The 19,846-nt window shown below is 47.0% G+C and overlaps 2 protein-coding genes across 3 annotated transcripts in view; one reads left to right on the top strand and one right to left on the bottom strand.

Moving 5' to 3' along the window:
• Positions 1-19,846, top strand: part of LOC132571225 (zinc finger protein 709-like) — a 1,224,940-nt gene that overhangs the window by 95,456 nt on the left and 1,109,638 nt on the right. The gene's annotated exons all lie outside the window — the stretch shown is intronic.
• Positions 542-14,238, bottom strand: LOC132571226 (zinc finger protein 665-like). 2 transcript variants are annotated; one of them, XM_060237951.1, is made up of 8 exons: positions 14,166-14,238; positions 11,399-11,837; positions 10,831-10,900; positions 8,516-8,586; positions 8,180-8,306; positions 4,720-4,839; positions 3,342-3,467; positions 542-2,608 (listed from the first exon to the last, which is right to left on the bottom strand). In XM_060237951.1, exons 2-8 carry the CDS (start codon positions 11,804-11,806, stop codon positions 795-797), a joined length of 2,736 nt encoding a protein of 911 aa, XP_060093934.1. In that variant the 5' UTR covers positions 11,807-11,837; positions 14,166-14,238; the 3' UTR covers positions 542-794. The 2 variants fall into 2 exon arrangements, with proteins under 2 accessions (XP_060093934.1, XP_060093935.1); XM_060237952.1 differs by having other exon boundaries at positions 3,342-3,464.

Below are 19,846 nucleotides of genomic sequence, written 5' to 3'. Positions count from 1 at the left end.
TTGTGTTGGGGAGTTAAATGGGGTACGGATTAACTCCATACTCATGGTCTTAAAGGGCATCTTATGTTTCTACTTCGAACAGGATCGACGTGGGACTTTGACATGCTGTGACAATTTCCCCTACTCTCAAGATTCCCTTTATCATCTTCTCTGCTGAACACCCACCCCCTTTTCTTTCTTTTCCCCCACCTACACAGGAAAGGATGCCACAAATCACAGGACGTGGAGCAGTGTGGTGATATGTTAAGGACAATCTCCCAGAAGTTGGCATTAGGCAATTTTACCAGTTCTGGTGTTTGAATTACCCCCACCTTATGGTTTTTGCTTCTAAACTTCTGTCTATGTTTGGGCCAGCGTATCTCTGTGAACAGCTGTTTTCTGCAATAAATTCCCATAAATCAAAAGTATGTTCTCAGCAAGCAGATACACTCCTAAACAGGACACTCAAGATTCCTGCAGCACAGACATTGATTCCAGATTCTGATGCAATAATTCAGAGCAAGAGGTATCAATCATAAAACACTGCTAAGTAAAGGAACTGTTACTGTTTTAAGCATGTTTGTATTTTTAGGGGGAAAATCATTAATTAAGTTTGCCAGTGTTTATATCTGAGGGACTTGGCATTACATTTTATGGCAGACACGGTCCAGCCTGACAAAATGTTTAGGTCAAGTCCAGCCATTGAAACAAATGAGTTTGACTCCTCTGGGCGAAGCAGTTCAACGATTTCTCTTTTTGTGGGTTCTTTGATGACTTTGAAGATGGCCACAATGATGGAATCTCTTTCAACACTCTCAGCATTTAAAAGGCTTTTCCCCAGTGTGGGTTTGTAGATGTTTTTGAAGATCGCCACTCCAACCGAATCTCCTCCCACACTCTGAGCATTCAAAAGGCTTCTCCCCTGTGTGGGTTCTTACATGGCTTTTAAGATGGCCACTCCGATTGAATCTCTTCCCACACTCTGAGCATTCAAAAGGCTTCTCCCCTGTGTGGGTTCTTACATGGCTTTTAAGATGGCCACTCCGATTGAATCTCTTCCCACACTCTGAGCATTCAAAAGGCTTCTCCCCTGTGTGGGTTCTTACATGGCTTTTAAGATGGCCACTACAACTGAATCTCCTTCCACACTCTGAGCATTCAAAAGGCTTCTCCCCTGTGTGGGTTCTCATATGTTCTTGAAGACTGCCTTTCTGACTGAATCTCTTCCCACACTCTGAGCATTCAAAAGGCTTCTCCCCTGTGTGGGTTCTCATATGTTCTTGAAGACTGCTTTTCTGACTGAATCTCTTCCCACACTCTGAGCATTCAAAAGGCTTCTCCCCTGTGTGGGTTCTTACATGGCTTTTAAGATGGCCACTCCGATTGAATCTCTTCCCACACTCTGAGCATTCAAAAGGCTTCTCCCCTGTGTGGGTTCTTACATGGCTTTTAAGATGGCCACTACAACTGAATCTCCTCCCACACTCTGAGCATTCAAAAGTCTTCTCCCCTGTGTGGGTTCTCATATGTTCTTGAAGACTGCTTTTCTGACTGTATCTCTTCCCACACTCTGAGCATTCAAAAGGCTTCTCCCCTGTGTGGGTTCTTACATGGCTTTTAAGACGGCCACTCTGATTGAATCTCTTCCCACACTCTGAGCATGCAAAACGTTTCTCGCCTGTGTGGGTTCTTAGATGTTCTTGAAGAGTGCTACTGTGACTGAATCGCTTCCCACACTCTGGGCATTCAAAAGGCTTCTCCCCTGTGTGGGTTCTTAGATGTTTTTGAAGATTGCCACTCCAATTGAATCTCTTCCCACACTCTGAGCATTCAAAAGGCTTTTCCCCTGTGTGGGTTCTTAAATGTTCTCGAAAATTGCCTTTCTGACTGAATCTCTTCCCACACTCTAAGCATTCAAAAGGCTTCTCCCCTGTGTGGGTTCTTAGATGTTCTTGAAGATTTCCTTTCTGACTGAATCTCGTCCCACACTCTGAACCTTCCAAAGGCTTTTCTCCTGTGTGGATTTTTTCATGCAGAAGGAGATGTGATATGTATCTGAAGTACTTTCTGCACTGGGAGCATTTATATGTCTTCATTATACTCTGCTTTGGAAAATGGCTATTATGTTTTCCTCCCTCAGAGAACGCCATTCCTGTCTCTGAGAAAGTAAAAAGTTTCTCTCCTGAGTCAATCCTTTGGTGTTGAACAAGGTCTGGTTTCTCTGAGTAGCTCTTTCCACAGTCTGAGCAGTTGTAAGATTTCTCTCCAGTATGTGTTCTTTGATGTCCATGGATCTCTTCCCTGCAAGTCATGATCTTTCCACACTCCAGCCGTTGATGGGTCTCCTCTCCACTATGCATTTGCACGTGGGCATGATACTGGGATTGATCTGAGAAGTGCATTCCACAAGCCAAGCACTTGTATGTGTCTATAATAATGTGAATTAGTTCATGGAAATCCTCCTTTTTGGAAGGAATGGGTTTACCCCTCTCCTTGGGCGTGTGGCATCTTTTCTTTCTCTTAGGTCCACCTTGAGTTTGGAAGTTGCCTCTCAAGTCTTCATTCTCGGTTTCATCTGGCAATAGAGGATGCAGTTCCTCACCCTCCTCATTCCTCTGATCATCCCTGGCTGGAATAAAGAAAGAGATCCTGTTAGAACCCGAGCAAGGAGGTCTGATCTGCACCCGAATTTTCTTCTATGTTTCAAATATTTCAGCTGCTTCTTCCTGCTGTATACAGAAATGTATGACAATATACACTTTAAATGTAGGTTTAATCTCCTGGATGAAAGACAATTGCTTTGAGGAAGAAGAAGAAGAAGATGATATTGGATTTATATCCCGCCCTCCACTCCAAAGAGTCTCAGAGCGGCTCACAATCTCCTTTACCTTCCTCCCCCACAACAGACACCCTGTGAGGTGGGTGGGGCTGGAGAGGGCTCTCACAGCAGCTGCCCCTTCAAGGAAAACCTCTGCCAGAGCTATGGCTGACCCAAGGCCATTCTACCAGGTGCAAGTGGAGGAGTGGGGAATCAAACCCGGTTCTCCCAGATAAGAGTCCGCACACTTAACCACTACACCAAACTGGCTTTGGACTGTGACTTCTTCAATGAGAAGCAAGGGCTCTTTTCACATTAAACGTCTTTCTACTACGCAAACAATTATATCGTTTCTCTCATGAGTGATCTGGTGCCTACAAAATGAAGGTCTTTGCAAAGGCCACACTTTCATTTTCCCTGGAGTGATTTCTCCGGTTAGGATGGAGGCCTTTGTTCCTTCTCTTTTCAAATGACCTTTCTTCTTCAACTGGGATTTCACATTAACCCCCTCCATGGGAAACAACGGGCTTCTCCCTCCTCTTACCTGCATGGCTTCTCTCTTGCCGCTGTGGTCCGTCTCCATCTCCAAAGTTTCCATCACCATCTTCATTCTTGGCTTTTCCCAAAGGGAACCCCTGGAATTCCCCAGCTGTCTCCTCTGCACCTGCTGCTGGAATAAAGGAAGAGGTTCAATCAGCACACAGGCAAGAAGCCAAGACACCAGTCAGGCACAGCTCAGGAATGATGGTGCATTTCTTTTAGGAGATTTTTTCCCACCCAAACTGAGAAGCTGGTCAAGTCTTATCCCCTGCCTGTCCCTTCTGTAGAACCGTTCTTATATTCTGCATACCACTCCTTTCCCCAGACAACCCACATGTATTTGAAGGGGGGGAAATGGCAAAGAATCAATTCCCCTCGTTTCCATGGAGACCAGGCCTTGTGAGGAAAGGCTGAGGGACTTGGAGATGTTCAGTCTGGAGAAGAGGAGGTTGAAGGGGGGGGCATGATTGCTCTCTTTAAGTCTTTGAAACCTGTCCCTTAGAGGAGGGCAGAGAGTTGTTCCTGTTGGCAGCAGAGGAGAGGACTTGCAATAATGGGTTTAAACTGAAGGTGGGAACATAAGAACAGAAGAGAAGCCATGTTGGTCAGGCTGATGGTCCACCAGTCCAACACTCTGTGTCACACAGTGGCCAAAAACAAAAACAAACAAAAAACAACCAAGTGCCATCAGGAGGTTCACAAGTGGGGTTAGCTCTTCCACTTCCCCCCCCTGCAAGCACTAAGAATACAGAGCATCACTGCCCCAGACAGAAAGTTCCAAAAATATGCTGTGGCTATCAGCCACTGATGGACCTCTGCTCCATATGTTTATCCAATCTCCTCTATGCTTGTAGCCGCCACCATCTCCTTTGGGCGATGAAGTACTTCCTTTTATTCGTTCTAACCCGACTGCTCAGCAATTTCATTGAATGCCCACAAGTTCTTGTATTGTGAGAAAGGGAGAAAAATACTTTTTTCTCTGCTTTCTCCATCCCATGCATAATCTTGTAAACCTCTATCATATTACCCCGCAGTCAATGTTTCTCCAAGCTAAAGAGCCCCAAGCCCTAAAGAGCTCCCAAGATACCAGCTGGATATCAGGAAAACCATTTTTATAGCAAAAGTTGTTGAACAGTGGAATCAGCTCTCTAGGGAGGTGGTGAGCTCCCCCTCACAAGCAGTCTTTAAGCAGCAGCTGGACAAACACTTTTTAAGGATGCTCTAGGCTGATCCTGCGTTGTGCTGGGGGTTGGACTAGATAGCCTGGATGGCCACTTCGAACGCCATGAAGCTCTTTTGATTGTCTTTCCTTGACAATTAAACACAAGAAGTTCTCAAAATACCTCTTCCTTTGTAATAAATGGGCTTCTCACTCCTCTTACCTGCGTGGCTTCCCTCCTGTTGTGATCCATCTCCATCTCTGAAGTCTCCTTCTGCATCTTCATTCGTGACTTTTCCCAAAGGGAACCCCTGGAATTCCCCAGCTGTCTCCTCTACACCTGCTGCTGGAATAAAGGAAGAGTTTCAATCAGTACGCAGGCAAGGAGCCTAGGCACCAGTCAGGCACTGCTCAGGAATGGGTTGTATTTCTTTTATCAGATCTTTTTCTATCCTGAATTTAGAATCTGGTCACATCTTATCCCTGCCAGGTCCTTCCGCAGAGATGTTTTTATATCCTGACTCTCCCTCCTTTTGCCAGATCCCCCATATATACTTTAAAGGAAAAAATGGCAAAGAATCCCCACCCCCCAGTTTCCATCTGAGTTGCTGTGTAGCTCTTCATATTGTGCGCTTGACGATTAAATACAAGAAGTTATGAGTTTCCTTGCAGTTGTGAACAGATCCAGCAGGATCTGGTTTGAAGCCTCCCCCAGTTACATGTTTCACCAGGGGATGGGGGCGTGAGAGAACTCAGGTGCTCATTACATGAACCCCACAGTTTAAAGGGGGACTCCCACAGTTTTGGGAAGGGGTGCCATTTGTTAGGGGGGCAGGTAACGAACACTGAGAAAACCCACCCTGCAGTGCAGAGACACCTTTCTCAAGCTCAGAGCCATTGTCTTGCTATTTCTGAGCCATTCTCTGCACCTTAGCTGGGCTTGTCTATTGTCTAATGCACAGCCAGGTCTGAATCATGCAGACATTTCTGCTTTTCGTAGCAGCAGAGTCAGCCTGTCCCTCCAGAAAGAAGCACATCTTATTGTCAGCAATAGAGAGCCAGAAGACTGACTTATCAGGCCTCAAGGTCATGAACTTCTTACAGTAGAGGAAGGCCCTCTGGAACCTCATCCTGGAGGAACCTGCAGTATCAAAAATTCCAGATAAGACTCCAGAAGTGTCTCTCCTGTTCCATCCTCTCAAAACACTTGCAACCAGGGATTTTATTTGTAGCCAGAACTCTTTTGCATATTAGGCTGCACCGCCCTGATGTAGCCAGTCCTCCAGGAGCTTACAGTAGGCCCTGTAAGAAAAGCTCTCCAAACTCCAAGAGGATTGGCTACATCAGGGGTGTGTGGGCCTAATATGCAAAGGAGTTCCTGCTACAAAGAAAGCCCTGCTTGCAGCCATAGCTGCCTGTAAGCTGCACGAGGGGGCGTTCGCACAGAAGTTTTCAGCAGGCCCCTCACAGGTTTCTGTTCTCTGCTCAGAAACCATGGAGGATGGGGGCACCTCCTTCTGAGGCCCATGGAATTGGACTCCCTGGCCCAAAACTTGGGGAGGTTCTTGAGGGGTGGCATCAGCAGCTGTGCTGAAAATTTGATGCCTCTTCCTCAAAATAACAGCCACATTAAAGCTCCAGATACCCCCAGATTGGTTCTCCATTATAGCCTATGGGGCAATGGCTGTAAGGATCCCCATTGGCTACAGTGGAGCCAGGGAAAAAACAATTTTTTTTCCACACACCCCAATTATGCTTTTCAGTATGATTTGTAAAGTACCTTGAAGGGGAAAGCAGGATATAAATATCTGCATAAATAAGTAGATTGGCCAGGTGGATAATATTTAAGCAACTTTCAGTTTGTGAGGTTAGGCAGGATTGCGACAGGGATTGTTCCTCCTCTGTTATACTTGACCTGGGATGCTGGTTGTCATATTTCACTTTTAAAAAACGACAACAAAGTAGATTCCAAGAGCTTCTCCCCCGCACCAAGTGCTAGTAAATACATAATATCTTTTCTAAGGCTCAGCACAGGGAAGCTCTAGTAATGTAGTGGACTAGGGTGGGTAGACCTGTTCCCCAGAGGCCAGGTCTACCAATATATTAGAAATGGACAGGCAGACCTGGTCTTTGGAGGCAAGGTCTACTAATATAGTGGACATGGACAGGCAGATCTGGTCTTTGGCAGCCAGGTCTACCAATACAGCGGACAGTGACTGGTAGACCTGGTCTCCGGAGGCCAGGCCTACCATTAGAGTGGAAAAAATTGGTTAAATGGACAGGTAGACCTGGTCTTTGGTTCCTCTTATAATTTATATTATTCTCAAAATGTAGTTTAAATAAATGTAATTTAAAAGAATTATTCTGAGATTTTTACAAGGTTATGAAAATAATGTTCTAAAAACTAATCTATGTGATAGTCAAACGTAGACTTCCTTACAACTTTAATGCTACTAGCTTGTTTTGGTCATGGGGTTGAATTCCTGCTTGCAACACACAGCGAATAGGCATCGAGCATGCAGATATGCACGTGTCCAGCATGACCGGGGTGATGTAAGCTAAGTATGGGAAAGTTAGATTGGCAGACCCTTAGAGCAGCAGAGAGGTGTCATTGTAGTCCACCCTCTTCCCTAGGGATAGGGGGAGACGATGCCAGCCATCCTTCGAGAAACTGAGCCATCCAAGTTGTCATGACCCAGATGGGGGTGCCACCTGACGCTGCCACCACTCTGGAATTAGGGTCCCTTGGGAAGGCCCAGAGTGCCCTCCCAAGCCCTGTTGTTTTGGCCAAGAAATTAGGCGTGTCAACCAGGCAGAGTAACATAGAACAACAAAAAGGTTTGTTTTAAATAGGAAAATCAGTAAAGGGGAAGTGAACAGTTAGGGTGCTATAAAAACTATAGCAAGGTGGGTGAAGGAAAATAAACATAAAGTTCCTGACGCGACTGAATTTAACTCTCCTAGTCTGTTAGGCCACAGGCCTTGGCCTGCTCACTCTCTCCCACAGAGTGAGGGCCTTCCTCCTAACAGCAGCTATCCTGCCTGCTCGACTTCTCAGGAGGAAAGAACAGCCTTTGTCCCCAGAGACAACTTTTAAGCCATTCTCCTCAGAGCCTACTTGGACGCCAATTGGCTGAAACCAGCGCCAAGCATTCTAGGGATTGTAGGCTGTCTTTTCCTACTGAGACACAGGCCTCACAGGCTCCCTAGGCCTCTGTTGCACAGCACAGCATAGATCATGAAAGAAATACACTGGACAGTGGTGGCCAAGTAGCTGGGCAGGCTTCACATACACATACTGCTGTTCAGTATTTTGATTCATGTGTCATCCAAATGGCAGAAGGAGGAGGAGGGAGGAGGGGGAGGAGGCGACTGGATTTATACCCTTCACTACCTGAAGGAGTCTCAGAGCAGCTAACAGTCTCCTTCCCCTTCCCCTTCCCACAACAGACACCCTGTGAGGTAGGAGGGGCTGAGAGAGCTCTGACAGAAACTGCTTTTGAGCAGAACAGTTCTGAGAGAGTTATGACTGACCCAAGGTCACTCCAGCAGTTGCATGTGGAGGAATGGGGAATCAATTATCAAACCAAGTTCTCCCACATAAGATCCCGCGCACTTAATTATTACACCAAACTTTCTCTCTTGGCAATTTTGAACCCTTGACATCGATGAAAGATTCTTACACAAAAAGGCCACGCTTTCATAGTTCTCCTTCATGACTTCCCTGTAAAGAGCTCTTTGGCCTGGATCCAGCAGGGCCCACTCAGTCAGGGTGAAATACACAGCCACCTCCTCAAAGGAAAAGGGACACTGAAAGAAAAAGCAGATTCCCTCTTCAGAAATCATCCCAGACAGAGACTACATTCTCCACATGGCGTATTCTGGAAGGGTGCAGGATGCAGCGTTTGGAATATGTAAAGAAAACGGGGTTCAGAGCCTCCCTCACCTCAGTCAGCAGGACCAAAAGCCTCCTTGAGAAAGGAGGGGGGAACCTGACTATCCCCCCTTTCTCCCCCTACCTGGACCAGAGGTGGAGCAGCTGTTTCCACTTCTCTGCAAAGGTGACGGCTTGACAACGTCTCTTCACTGCCTGCAAGGGAGACAACATGGGAAGGATGAATGGTTCTCTTCTTTGAATTCTGCCTCACACATCCCTGTTCCCACGGTTGTCACATCTTGTCTTTTTTATGCTCAAGAAAATTTGTAATGACTTTTAGTCAAATGTGGGAAAGGTAGAAGAGAAGTACTAGGTACCCATGAGCCTCGGGGTGTTATAAATGCTGCCATCACTTCAGCAAGACTTGAAGTGTGAACCCTGGAGCTCAAAAGGTAACACCATCTTTGCTGGATGAGGCCGAAAGCCCAGGCATGCCATTTTCCCATCTGCTGTACCCTCTGAACTATCCTGGAGTCCAGACTGGCAGGAGAAATAGAGGGGACTGGAAATCATGTTGCAGGACACGTTGCCATAACATCCAGCCGAAAACCCAGATGTGATTTGAGTGCATCAGCCAAGGCTCTGGAAACTAGAGTATTACCAACGGAGTTCTAGGGTGTCTGTTAATGCTCTTACTTCATATCCAAAATTCTGGATGGACAAGACATCAACATGGCATCACACACACCCATGCTCTATCCTCAAATGTCATGAGGATAGTCCACTATCCTCTTTCTGATTGTGGTCCAACAGATGCCCTTGAAAAGCCTCTTAGCAGAACTGAATGACTGCCCCAGCAATAGGATTCCAGTGGGTTGCTGCCCCAGAACACCATGGAACATGTGGGTTTGTGAAGTGCGGTCAAGTATTGGCCGAAGGAGGGGGTGGGTGTGGCCGAAGAAGGAGGGGGTGGGCGGTGTCCCCCCCCCCCCAACTGTAGAGATCTTTCTGCAGCACCCAGTTTTGGAGGTAACCCTGTCCAGCTTTCTTTTGAAGGCATGAGAGAAGATAGTTAAAGTTTTAAAAATTAGGTGTGCAAAGATGTAAGTACGCGAAAGAAGTAAAGAAGTTTTGGAAACAAAAAGAAAGAATATCATTATGATTAAAATAAGAATAAGGAAGAATGGTATGGGGATCGCGTGAAATCGAGTCAAGAAAAAAATAAGATAAAGAGGAAGGAGTTTATTTGTTGTTAGTATTCCGTTTGATTTGTAGAAGACAATAAGCAAAAAATGAAATGTATTTATATGAGATGTATAAACATGTTGCTATATGTACACTTAATAAAATATTAATTAAAAAAAAGTATCGGCTGAAGAAAAGACTAAGGGCAGTAGCAACTTAGACTAAGAATTTTTTTTGGTAGAGTATGAGTTTTTGTGAGTCACTGATCACTTCTTCAGATCACAGTGTGAGACACAATTGACTTATCTGAACCCAGAGCTATTCAAGGCCAGAGACATTCGGAGATGGGATGCCGTTGCCCGCCACTACATAGCAGTCCTGGACATCTTTGGTGGCATCTCCTGCAAGAACTAACCAGGGCTGGCTCTGCTTGGCTTCTGAGATCTGATGAGACTGGACTCACCTTGGCCACCCAGGTCAGGAGAACATGGAGCCTCCATTTATTCACCATGACTAAGAGCTACACCCAGATTTCTCTTCCTGTTCTTTTTGGAGCCATCTTGAGACTCTCCAATGGAAGAAAGGTGAGAGACGAAAATTTTAATTAATGTCAATAAGGATGGAACTGCCTTCCAGGATTCTCTCTACTCCCCCTTAAACTGGACTGGCCACCGCTACGTCCTCTGGCACTACGTCTCAGAACTCAAGTCTGTGGAGTCTGCAAAAGTATTCTGTCTTTATCAAAGATTTCAGGTTTTCATGGCTGGTAACATCATTAGGGTTTGTAGAATCTTTCGGGATCAAGTGCCGTGTTCTACTGGAGAAAGTTTTCCTTCCAGACTTTCGTTCTCAGCTGCAGAGAACATCCTCAGTGGCGCCACTGAGGATGTTCTCCGCAGCTGAGAACGAAACGTCTGGAAGGAAAATTTTCTCCAGTAGAACACGGCACTTGATCCCGAAAGATTCTACAAACCCTAATGATGTTACCAGCCGTGAAAACCTGAATTCTTTGATAACACGCCTCTACGGGAAGGAATCCTACACGCCACTGAGGATGTTCTCTGCAGCTGAGAACGAAACGTCTGGAAGGAAAACTTTCTCCAGTAGAACACGGCACTTGATCCCGAAAGATTCTACAAACCCTAATATTCTGTCTTTCTTGAACCTTCAGCCCAACCATTTCACTAAGTACACCAATCCCATCTGGGCACGGGACACCCTTTCCACTTGAGAGGGCATCTTGGGCATGTTCCTGGGCCTGCGCCCTCTGACCTTTCTCTGATGGAGGACCTCCTTCTTCCTTAGAGAACTCTGCTTCCATCTTCGTGGATCGTCCCCAAATCTGAAACAACAGCAAGGGAGGCAGGTAAGAGAAGGAATGAAACAGGCGGAGGAGACGAATCGTGACACCCCCCCCCCCCCCAGTCTCTTCATCCCTGCATCCAACATCACAGCTGCTTCAACCACAGGGGCAAGAATCAAAGTTCTTCCCAGCATAGTGAAATATCTGGAGGTAGAAATATCCAAGAAAAGATGGGAACAATACACTGAGGAATTTTAGATAGTGAAGGGAAAACTGCACTGAGACCAACAGAGAGAAACAAATCATCAAGAGTAGATGGGATATTAGAGGACGCATTCCAAGGTCCAGAAAAAACAGTTGCCTCAAAATCTTAACAAGAACATGCTATCAAATATGGAAAACAAAGCAAAGGCCCACAGACTGGGAATGCTCAGTTTTAAACTCCAATTCCAACAAAAGGAGGCATCAAAGACTGCAGCAACTACTGAACCTTAACATAAGATCATTACTTGGACTGAGTGAGTCAAAGCCCCTCACCTGTTCTGTCTGCCTCTTCTCCTCTGCCTGCCTCAGGAGGAAACCTTCGGCCAGGGCCACTGCCTGGGAACTGGTCTCTGGCCCACATCCTCTGACCCAGCACTGCATTTCCTGAGGCAGAACAGTGAGGAACTGCTCCAGGTCCAGGATCTGCTTCTTGGTGTGTCTCTCCGGCTTCAGCCACTGGTTGCAAAGTCTATGGAGCCGCTCGCAAACCTCTCGCGGCCCATTGAACTCAGGGTAACAGAACTGCCGGAAGCTTCGGCTGCATTTGTCTGCAGTCATAGCGTCCTGAGTGAAGATCTCTGGTACAGCTTTTTCCCAGAATTCAACACCACTCACTGCTTTGGTGGGATGGAGACCTAATCTCTTCCAAGTTCCAGGGCCTTCTGGGTCCTCCTTTTCCATCTCCTTCCCCCTTCTCTTGGGTTGCTTCTGACTGTGGAAAGACATGAAGTGGGAGGGGGGAATATTAAAAAGAGCAGAAAGAAAGCTAAAGAGAACAGAGTTATATCATTGACCCTGGTCAAGAGCAGTGTTCCTTTTAAGCTGAGTTAATGTGAACTAGCTCACACTTTTTTAGCCTCCGACTCACAGATTTTTCACTTAGCTCAGGAAAAATGGCCCCAGAACAAACTAATTTATGCAGTAGCTCACAACTTTAATGCCAGTAGCTGACAAAGCTGAACTTTTGCACATAAGACTCCACAGCTTAGAGGAAGTATTGGTCAAGAGACATCTAAGTGTATCAGGTGTGCCTTCTTGCTGTACTTTGTGGATCAGGATTAATGTCATTATGTTTATGTTGTATTAAGTATTAAGCTTTTAAATAGATGTTTGTTTGGTCCTTCTCTGTTTGGCTCCTTAAAAATCTGCTGTGGATGTTCTGAACTTGGCTCCAGTTTCTGGGACCAGTCTGTCTAGTGGGTGCAGCTCAAGGTGAACTGGAACCCAGGACAAAGCAACTGGGGAGGGCTTAACCACTGCAGATGGCTCTTCAACAGGCTGGAAGGGCTGGGCAAGAGCTCTGCCCAAGCAGCCAGCAGAGGGGAAGGGAGGGAGAGGCCTCAACTGGTCACAGGTCAAGGCAAAGGGGCTGCTGGGGAGAGCAGGAGGAGGCAGGGAGGGGACAGAGGTCCTCAGCTGCTTTCTGGCTGCTGTGCTGAAAATGGCTAAGAGGGAAGAAACTGGAACTGGACCCTGGAAAGAAAGAACTAGTCCTGGTTGAGAAAACAAAACTCTTGAAGAAGATCCACCCCCCCCCCCCCCCACTTTAGGGACCATCTCTCCCCACATGTTCCCCAGAGAGTACTCAGATCGGGATCCCCAGGCCAAAGGAGGCCCGCTTGAAATCAGCTCGAGATAGGGCCTTCTCTACCATAGCCCCCTGCTGGTGGAACCAATTACCAGATAAAGTAAGGGCCTTGCAGAACCTCGCGCAGTTCAGCAAGGCCGGCAAGACTCCCCTCTTCCGGCTGGCATACAATTGACTGCCGCCGGTATTTAAGAGCCCTGCAAGAAGGCCGCTGCCATCAGAATAGCACCAATTTAATAATCTGTTTTCTGTTTTAACTGTTTTAATTACTGTTATTTATTATTGAATGTGTATTTTAATACTACTTATCTATTGTTCTTGGGATCTTATGTTGAAAGCCCCCCTGAGCCTGCTTTGGCGGGGAGGGTGGGATATAAATCCAATAAAATAAAAATAGATAAATAAATAAATAAAATAATAAACTTTCTGTTAAACGTTCTGTTAACCTTCAGTGAAGAGTTTCAACATTATACTAGACTTAACATTATTGCTGGAGATGCAAGTTAATGGCGCTGCAAAAAAGGCTTCCTCCTCCTAGCTCAAAACAAAGGCCCCTTTCCTTGCTTTATAGCTGATCTGGCCCCCACCATCCCTGCCACGGTGACACACGGAGAGTAGACAAGATCAACGTGCCACAAAACCAATTCAGAAACTCCAGGTGGTGAAGAGCAACCAGGGCTCAGCTCTTCTTGGGAGCGAGAGGGAGCTCCACTGGGAAGCCTGGTCTTGTCCCTTCTCCATGATGGCCCCGATAAGTGGTCTGCCCCGAGGGCGGCCGGAAGGCACCCCCTCGCCTGGCTTTCTGCAGGCGGAGGCAAACTGAAGAATTCAAGGGGGCTTTTCTAAGCAAGCCAGAGGGGAGCGCTGGACCCAGGGTTTCACAAAGCGGCTGGGAGGCAGCACCAGAGCACGGGGTCCAGATCACCAGGCTGACTTTGCAAGAAGCTGGCTCCTGCGCTGCCCTTTTGCAGCCATTTCGTGGGTCACGCTCACATTGATCTTTTCCTCCCAACACCGTTGGTCAGACTCCCGGTCGGTTCTCCTACCCACCTTGTATATTGCATCGTTTATTGATAGTATGGATTGTGCGGCGCGTCCCCAATCGATGGCGGACTAGAATCCAGGTAAATAAATGAGATCTCGTGCATACTCCCTCCCTCTCTCGGGAAACTGCAGGGGGAGGGGGAAGCACCAGCCAAGAGGCGAGCACGAAGGGGTCTTCCTCCCCCGCGATCCCGCCTGAGCCTCCTTCCGGCCTCCCCGGCGGAGAATTTCACCCCCTTTTTGCAGTCAGTTCCCGCCTTTCAGGCCCTGCAAGGGACACCGCGGGCGCTAACAGGTGAAAACACACATAAGAAAATCGCGTTTTAAAAGTATTAACCCTCCCCCCGCCCCCGGCCACAGGAGAGCAGCAGGTCTGTCGTGCAGACATGCAGGACTTCAAGGACTTACTCGAGAGTAAAGCCTCCCGGGATCCGGCTGCAGCTGCTGCGAGGCTTTCCTTTCCCGTTGCACCCCCGAAGCCCTTCCTGCTTTCCTCCCCAATGCAGATGCAAATCCTTCCCGCCTTGCTCGGCCTCTCTAGCAAACGGCTCTGCTGCTTTAACCCTTGGAGAGCTGCAAGCAAAGGGGAAAAAGAACCGAGAGGCTTTCCATCTGATATTCATGTCTTGAGAGAGCCAGTTTGGTGTAGTGGTGAAGTGTGCGGACTCTTCTCTGGGAGAACCGGGTTTGATTCCCCACTCCTCCACTTGCACCTGCTGGAATGGCCTTGGGTCAGCCCTAGCTCTGGCAAAGGTTGTCCTTGAAAGGGCAGCTGCTGTGAGAGTCCTCTCAGCCCCACCCACCTCACAGGGTGTCTGTTGTGGGGCTGGTGTTGTGGAAATTTGGGTGGTGGTTATAAACCTGAAAATCTGTGTTGAAGGAAAGCTAAATGTGAACGTGACCCCATGAAACTCTCTCTACGTGGGGCTGCCCTTGACCCCTCTGGAAACTCCAGCTGGTGCAGAACACTGCTGCACGGATGTTGACATCGTCACCTGTGTGGGCATGGATCCATCCTGTGCTGCGTGAACTGCACTGGCTACCTATCGAGTACCGGATCCATTCAAGGTGTTGGTCGATGGCGGACTGGCCAGGGTGTCAGCTTACCTGATGGCAAGTGGGCCCCTGATGAAACGGGCCCCCTTAAACATTAGACGATATGTTAAAAATGTTAGTGACCTTTTAGTAGCTTGAAAATATAACAGACATTCCAGTATTATTACTGTAATGCAACTAAAATTTACGTGGTATTTAGGGTTGCCAGCCTCCAGGTGGGACCTGCGGATCCCCCACTTTTACAACTGATCTCCAGCTGGCAGAGATCAGCTCCCCTAGAGAAAATGCAATCTGTATTTATTTATTTATTTTTATTTATTTATTTATTTATTTTATTCGATTTATATCCCGCCCTACCCCACCGAGGTGGGCTCAGGGCGGCTGATGTTTACATTTAATATCTACTGCATACTGCCAGTAAAATGTACAATATAAATACACTGTAATTACTAAATATATATATACATTTATTTCACAAAAGTTTTAATTGTACCTTTTTTCCACTTATGTATTTTTTGAAAATTTCATTTATATTAATTTATAAGAATTAAATGATAGCCTTACAGCTGTGGGTGGGCCCCCTTTGTTTCCCAGCAACCAATATTTTTAGATCCAGTCTCTACTGGTGTTGGTACTTACCTTTAAAGCCCTATACGGCCAGGGGCTTTAAAGGGACCGCATTCCCTTTAAAGGACTGCATAAAGGGACTGCATTCGGGACCGTCTCTCCCTGTATGAGCCCCGAAGGTCTTTACGATCAGCGACCCAGCAACTTTTGGTAATACCCAGTCCTAGAGCCGTCCATCTGGTCTCAACAAGGGCCAGGGCCTTTTCAGCCCTGGCCCCTGCCTGGTGGAATGAGCTCCCCATGGAGATCCGGGCCCTGTGGGATCTGCTCCAGTTCCGCAGGGCCTGTAAAGCAGAGCTCTTCCGCCAGGCTTCCAGTTGGGGCAGTGGACGTCACTGGTTACCGGCCTCCTCCCTTTCATTCCATCCCAGTGCTGTAAGATCTGCTGGACCTGGACAACAGGCCATGTCTGTGAGACAGAAGCTGCCATTTTAGTCATTCTGTAGTTTTAGATGTTATATATTGAAATTGGGATTTTTATTCTTTTTATTGTTGATTGTTTTGATGATGTAACCCGCCCTGAGCCTGTCCTGCAGGAAGGGTGGGCTAAAAATTGAATAAAATAAATAAATAAATGATGCAAAATGGCGTAGTAGGATCCAGCTTTCAAACTGAACACAGTAATTTAGACCACGTGCCTTAATGATGTGTCCAAGTAACACTGTGAAGCCCTTTGTCCAGCACTACTCTGTGGCTTGCTTAGAAAAGCCCTTGAATCATTCAGTTTTGCTGAGTTTGCAGAAAGCAAACTTCCCGTTGCACCCCCGAAGCCCTTCCTGCTTTCCTCCCCAATGCAGATGCAAATCCTTCCCGCCTTGCTCGGCCTCTCTAGCAAACGGCTCGGCTGCTTTAACCCTGGGAGAGCTGCAAGCAAAGGGGAAAAAGAACGGAGAGGCTTTTCATCTGATATTCATGTCTTGAGATGTAAGCCTAAATGCCCTCCAAACGAGGTTGGGGAATTAGTTAGGTGGGCACCTGGCTCACTAGGAATCTTTTACCAATGTGTACAAGAATACACGTCCAGAAAAGTGATGCTTAAATATTTGGGACTCTAATTTAGTGAAATCAATTATAATTTATTGGAAAATATAGACTTCCATACAAGATAAAAATACACATACAATCATACACACACACACAGTCCTAAGAAATATAGATAGATGGATAGGGGAACATATAAGGGTAGACACACAGGGTGATATTACCTATCGTAGTCTTCGAGGAAGGCTCCAATGGTGACATAAGAGGACAGGGGATATGGACCCAAAACTGTGGCCAGAATTGGGGATGGATCTAGACAGTGGAATTGGGATACTGTTAGAAGCACACATGAGTGGAGTTGGATCAGAGGTTATAAGGACTCCCTTGAGCCCTCAGGGGCTGGGAGGTAGGAGGGAGGAGAAAGGGGAGGCTCTGCAATGACCAGGAGGGTTGGACTATTACAGAGCCAATAGCAAGTCCCTTGGTGGCACCTAATTGAGTACCTGTCTTGACCAATGAGCTTGCCTGGATCCTGGGTACCTGAAAGAATCTTCCTGATTAGAACAGGCCATGGGGTGGCTCCGAAGTGACAGAATAGAAGCGATTACTGGGTGGGGAACACTTAAGATTAGATGGACTTATCTGAAAAGGTGACAATAGAGAATCAAATATTGACCTAGGTATCACCCGGTTTAGACAAAAGACAAAAGACTTGGCTCTCGCAGGAGATGGTCTTCCTCTTTTTCTATCTTCTTCCTGGCACCAGTCTTTGTTCTGGGTTTCTTTAGACAAAGGCTTGAGTGGTCTGGCAGGATCCATGCCTGGATAAGCTTGATTGCCTTATGCAAAAGCTGAAGCAGATGCTGGAGATGGGATCAGGAAAACAAGATGGATACTGGTGGTGTTAGCCTTTGGTTCATGGAAACAGGCTGGAAACTGTTTGCTTGTACAGTTCATGGTGGCATGGCTTCCTTTACTGCAGCGGCCAAGACTGGGCACACAAGGAGAAGAGTTCTGGCTAACACCCATCAGAGATGTAGACTGCAGCTGCAAAGCTGAGGCTTATAAGCCTTAGAAACTGTAAGCAAAGTCCACTTCTTAGAGCAGATCTCCAGGCCTCACCTGAACTGTCCGGATCCATAGAGTTGTTCAGCAGTATAAGCCCCATTGCAGCCATGCCCTTGAGCATCAGCCAAATTACAATATTCACTGTCCCATACCACATCCTGCCTGGGAGTTAACATCATCCCCATCATATTTTTCCAATCTGGGACCAAGGTATGATTTCTCATGGTAGCTTCTAGCATGCCTTGCACATAAGTGCTGCTAATCCCCATGTCCCTAATGACTTTCCGAAGTTCAGTAAGCATTGGGTAAGATAGGGGTTTATACTCCACAATGCATCTTCCTTGGTTGTCAACCTGATCTGTCAAATGTACAGGGCAAATAGACAACATTTCCGCCAATTCTGGGACATCTTCCAATTTAGCCTGATCAAGTTCCTTCTCCAAAACTTCACGGACCATTCGTCCCGGGGCATTAGATGGTGGGCCCACGGGTGGAGCCATTGGCGGAGGAGGAGGAGGGGCAGGGGGCACAAGTTGGACACCAGTGTATTTTGGGGGACAATCTTTGGAGAGCTGGCTTGTGTTAAAAACGGGCATAAATTTCTCTACTGCATACCGACTTTGATGCCAGGCTTGAAGAAGTTCGACAGAAGCTCGGGGCTCTGTATGAAAGGTCTTCCCTATCTTCTCCCAGTCCCGAAGTTTAAGAGAACCTCCCTCCGGGTACCAGGGGCACTGCTTACTGATCTCTTGTAACAGAGTTGTAAGTTGTCCAGAAGTCACGGACCCGCTGGACTTAAGGATGAGGAACTGCAGCTCCTCCAGATGTTTGCGCTGCGTTTGGGAGAACTGTCCTCCCATACTCAGCAATGAAGGGGTCGTAGAGAATGACGGAGTGCACTCAAGGGGCCTATGCCAGGCGTTGATGAGAGGGGTCCCTGTTCAGGGACCGGTTGAAGGAATCACGACACAGGGTTGAGGTTCTACGCACCGGTCTGTCTCTCTGACAGTGGCCGTTTATTTTATACGCTTCTCTTTACACAATCATTTACTACAAACATGCAGAACAAGGAGACAGATGTTTACCTTTAGCTCTAACACAAATGTGTGTTCCAGGAAGGAGGTGAAAGGTAACATTCTTAAGAGCATCAGCTCTCTTGCATAAGGGCAAAGTACACAAAGTCTTAAGACTGCCTTCTAAGTCTATAGATGAATCCAGGCCAAGGCTGGTGTGCCAAACCTTTGACCTTTCCTTCAGCGCATTGACACGTAGCCTGCTTGTACTAAATGCGATGCAACGGCTCTGTTACTGTTGCTTTATGCTGCAAAAATGTATGATAGACATTCAAAAGTCCCCAAAATGCTTGAAGTTCTTGCTTATTCTGTGGCACTGGGGCATCATGGATTGCTTTAACTTTAGCAGGAGCAGGGGGAATACCATCTGCATCAATCTGAGACATACCAAAACCACATTTCTCATGTTTAACACGCAACTCAGCATCTGCAATACGATGCAACACTTCATGTGCCCATGTTACAAGTTCTTCAAGGGATGCACCAGCAATGAGGACACCATCAAAATAGGGTACCAGACCCGTGAAGGCTATTCTGTATCAGATTTTGGAAAACCCCAGGAGCCATGCAAACCCCAAATTGAAGCTGCTTTGCTCTGAAGGCTCCACAATGAGTAGTAATAGTTTAGGCATCGGCCGTGGTATCCATCAACAACTGTTGATAAACTTGTGCCAAGCAGGGTTCCCTCTAAGCTGAATTAGTGTGAGCTAGCTCACAATTTTTTAGCCTCCAGCTCACACATTTTTGTCTCAGCTCAGGAAAAATGGCCCTAGTAGGGTTGCCAATCCCCAGGTGAGGGCAGGGGATCCAGTTTGGAGACCCTCCTCCCGCTTCAGGGTCTTCAAAAAGCTGGTGGGGGGAGGGAAATGCCTGCTGCACACTCCATTATTCCCTATGGAGATCGATTCCCAATGGAGAATTGAACCGCGGGTATCTGGGATTCGGTAGAAGCATCAAATTTTCAGCATAGCATCCGGTGCCTCTCTTCAAAACACCCTCCAAGTTTCAAAAGCATTGGACCAGGGGGTCCAATTCTATGAGCCCCAAAAGAAGGTGTCCCTCTCCGTCATTATTTCCAATGGAGGGAAGCCATTTAAAAGGTGTGCGGTCCTTTTACATGTGATGGCCAGAACTCCCTTTGTAGTTGAATTATGCTTGTCACACCCTTGCTCCTGGCTCCACCCCCAAAGTCTCCTGGAACCACCCCCAAGGCCCCCAGATATTTCTTGAATTGGACTTGGAACCCTAGAGTGCAGCTCTATGCTGAGTTACTCCAGAGGAATC

This window comes from Heteronotia binoei, chromosome 5 (genome assembly GCF_032191835.1).
Source record: "Heteronotia binoei isolate CCM8104 ecotype False Entrance Well chromosome 5, APGP_CSIRO_Hbin_v1, whole genome shotgun sequence".
In the NCBI taxonomy this organism is placed as follows: Eukaryota; Metazoa; Chordata; class Lepidosauria; order Squamata; family Gekkonidae; genus Heteronotia; species Heteronotia binoei.
Note: the sequence above shows the minus strand (reverse complement) of the source record. Positions and strands in the feature narration are given on the sequence as shown.

Coding starts and splice junctions, on each gene's coding strand:
- LOC132571226 (XM_060237951.1), bottom strand. CDS start 11,806: ATGGAAAAGGAGGACCCAGAAGGCCCTGGAACTTGGAAGAGATTAGGT. Junction 8,307..8,515: donor CTGCTCCACCTCTGGTCCAG/GTAGGGGGAGAA, acceptor TTTTTCTTTCAG/TGTCCCTTTTCCTTTGAGGA. Junction 4,840..8,179: donor TGAAAGCGTGGCCTTTTTGT/GTAAGAATCTTT, acceptor TTATTCCAGCAG/CAGGTGTAGAGGAGACAGCT.